The sequence below is a fragment of the Hyalella azteca genome, unplaced genomic scaffold (assembly GCF_000764305.2).
Source record: "Hyalella azteca isolate HAZT.00-mixed unplaced genomic scaffold, Hazt_2.0.2 contig1657, whole genome shotgun sequence".
NCBI classification, from domain to species: Eukaryota; Metazoa; Arthropoda; class Malacostraca; order Amphipoda; family Hyalellidae; genus Hyalella; species Hyalella azteca.
This window is the reverse complement of record NW_025931961.1, coordinates 25,504-28,298: the sequence shown is the minus strand read 5'-3', so window position 1 is coordinate 28,298 and position 2,795 is coordinate 25,504. Positions and strand designations below refer to the sequence as shown.

Below are 2,795 nucleotides of genomic sequence, written 5' to 3'. Positions count from 1 at the left end.
CGGCGATGCGCTCAACTAGGGCCATACTTTCAAAACTGTCTAAGTGAACGTAAGTACTTACGCTCTATTTTCTTGTCTATGATTGGTGGATTTTGCTCGAAAGGCCGTCAATGATTGGCTGATGAACTTACTACATTTCAACTTTTTTTGAAATTATAGACCCTGTTCTCTTCCTGGCAAGGACTTTGCCAGAAGTGCCAAACAACCTGAAGGACACTTCATCTGAGAATTTCTTCTATTTCTCCAATGGCGACACTTCTGCCCCCACTGTTGAGCGGTCCATTCCCAGTACTTCCAGCAAAAAGCAAACCTGCCATATATATTATTTTATGTTTTTTTTTGGAACTCCGGCATTTTCCAGCACGATGGAGCTCCTTGTCATGGAGCCGGTGCTATCAAAAAGATTCTCAAATATTTAGGCATGGAAAAATTGACACCATAGCATGGAAATTCTCAAGATTTGAACCATACCGAAAATTTATGAGCCAATCTCGAACAGAGGTTCTACAAAGGACTTGCAGGACTTGACTTCTACAAAGGACCAACTTCTACAAAGGACTTGCAGGACTTGATTTTGCGTGAATGGGACTTAATTGATAAAATCATCATTCAGAATTATATTTCTAGCCTGCCTGAGAAAATAAAATAGATTCTTCGTTATAGGGGTCAGTACTGCAAATATTGATACGTGGTGAAATTAGCCATGTTTCGAATTTTTCCTGTGGGATTACGTTCTTGTTAATGTTTTTTTTTTGTGTTCGAGTTAAAAATTAATATTTGACGTATGCCGATCTTATTTTAGACCTCATAATTGAATAATCCAAAAAATATCATTTGCGACGAAAGTTTTGGCCACGATTGTACATTAAGTGTGCATCACTCAGACGACACGTCTGTTGATTGTGCTCTGAATCGTCTCAGGAGACTCACCTTCAGTTATGCTGATAAGTAACTGATTGTGTGACATAATCATATCAATGCAAAGTTACATAACAAAAATGAAAATTCCCGAGCATAAGGACACGCATTATGATAATTATGTTAATGACGGCCTAATGGTACCTTTACGCAGGACATATGTTTGAATAAATAGTTCGAAGGAGCAGCTGGGAGTCTAAATAAAAACGATGTTCACTATAACCACCAAGAAGCTTGCATGGAGTGGACAGCTCACTTTANCGATATAATGTTAGGTCTTGTTTAGGTTTTATGTCTGTCTTTGAATTTTGACTTTTAAAGTGATTTTATTCATTTTTAGTTTAGTCGAACTGATGATGGAGCTGGACTCCGAAACGTTTTCAATATCGATATGGTGAATTTTCTTGGCGTTTTCTTTGCTTTTAAATTCCTTGTGAACTTGCATAGTGTTGTATTGCATGGTGTTGTAGTGTATAATGTATTGTATAGTGTTGTATTGTATGGTGTATAATGTGTTGTATTGTGTAAAGTTGTATTTGTATTATGCTGTATTGAATAATGTATCGTATAGTGGTGTAGTGTATAATGTAGTGCATAATATTGTATTGTATAGTGCTGTATTGTATAATGTTTTTACCTATACTCGTTACAACGAAATTCTGTTGAATCTTGAACTGCTTTCTAATATTATTTAGAAACAAATGAAAACTTCGTATTAGACGGTGTAGAACATAGGCATGAAGCAGGAATATTCTTCAATATAAGCAGCGGGTGAACTTTCATGGCTATAAAACAGTCAAAAATGTGTGAGTGAACATAGACATAAATGAGGAATAAACCTCACTCCTCATCCCAGCCCCGACCCTCATCCCTCACCCCAGCCCCGACCCTCATCCCTCACCCCAGTCTCGACCCTCACCTCTCACCCCAGCCCCGNTATGGCCTCAGTGACGTGTATGGCCTCAGTGACGTGTATGGCCTCAGTGACGTGTATGGCCTCAGTGACGTGTATGGCCTCAGTGACGTGTATGGCCTCAGTGACGTGTATGGCCTCAGTGACGTGTATGGCCTCAGTGACGTGTATGGCCTCAGTGACGTGTATGGCCTCAGTGACGTGTATGGCCTCAGTGACGTGTATGGCCTCAGTGACGTGTATGGCCTCAGTGACGTGTATGGCCTCAGTGACGTGTATGGCCTCAGTGACGTGTATGGCCTCAGTGACGTGTATGGCCTCAGTGACGTGTATGGCCTCAGTGACGTGTATGGCCTCAACTGACGAGCGACGATGACGTTGCCGACCATCCAGAAGGCAGCGACGACGCTGAGGGCGCGGCCGCGGTGACGTGCGGGCAGGAACTCTGACGTGTAGGCCCACACCAGCGGGATGCTGCCCCCCACACTGTCACGGGGCCTTAGTCGTCAGCCATAGTGCAGTGTATGATGTGTTGTGTGGTGTAATAATGTATTGTATGGTGTTGTAGTGTGTAATGTAGTGCATAATATTGTATTGTATAGTGCTGTATTGTATAATGTTCTATGGTTTAAGGCATTGGTAATTTACTTATACTCGTTACAACGAAATTCTGTTGAATCTTGAACCACATTCTAACATTATTTAGAAACAAATGAAAACTTCGTATTAGACGGTGTAGAACATAGGCATGAAGCAGGAATATTCTTCAATATAAGCAGCGGGTGAACTTTCATGGCTATAAAACAGTCAAAAATGTGTGAGTGAACATAGACATAAATGAGGAATAAACCTCACTCCTCATCCCAGCCCCGACCCTCATCCCTCACCCCAGCCCCGACCCTCATCCCTCACCCCAGTCTCGACCCTCACCTCTCACCCCAGCCCCGACCCTCATCCCCTGTCT

General features: G+C 42.1%; 2 protein-coding genes across 2 annotated transcripts in view; one reads left to right on the top strand and one right to left on the bottom strand.

The window, feature by feature from the left end:
- Positions 1-1,744: 1,744 nt before the first annotated feature.
- LOC108673717 lies at positions 1,745-2,194 on the top strand. The gene has a single exon (XM_018161584.1). It carries the CDS (start codon positions 1,745-1,747, stop codon positions 2,192-2,194), a length of 450 nt encoding a protein of 149 aa, XP_018017073.1.
- A 1-nt stretch (position 2,195) lies between these two features.
- The window catches only part of LOC108673715 (synaptic vesicle glycoprotein 2B), a gene marked incomplete at its 3' end in the record, with an annotated part of 11,637 nt that continues 11,037 nt past the window's right edge, over positions 2,196-2,795 (bottom strand). The window contains 1 exon segment of the mRNA XM_047883506.1: positions 2,196-2,317. Within this exon segment, the coding sequence (XP_047739462.1) occupies positions 2,196-2,317 (122 nt within the window).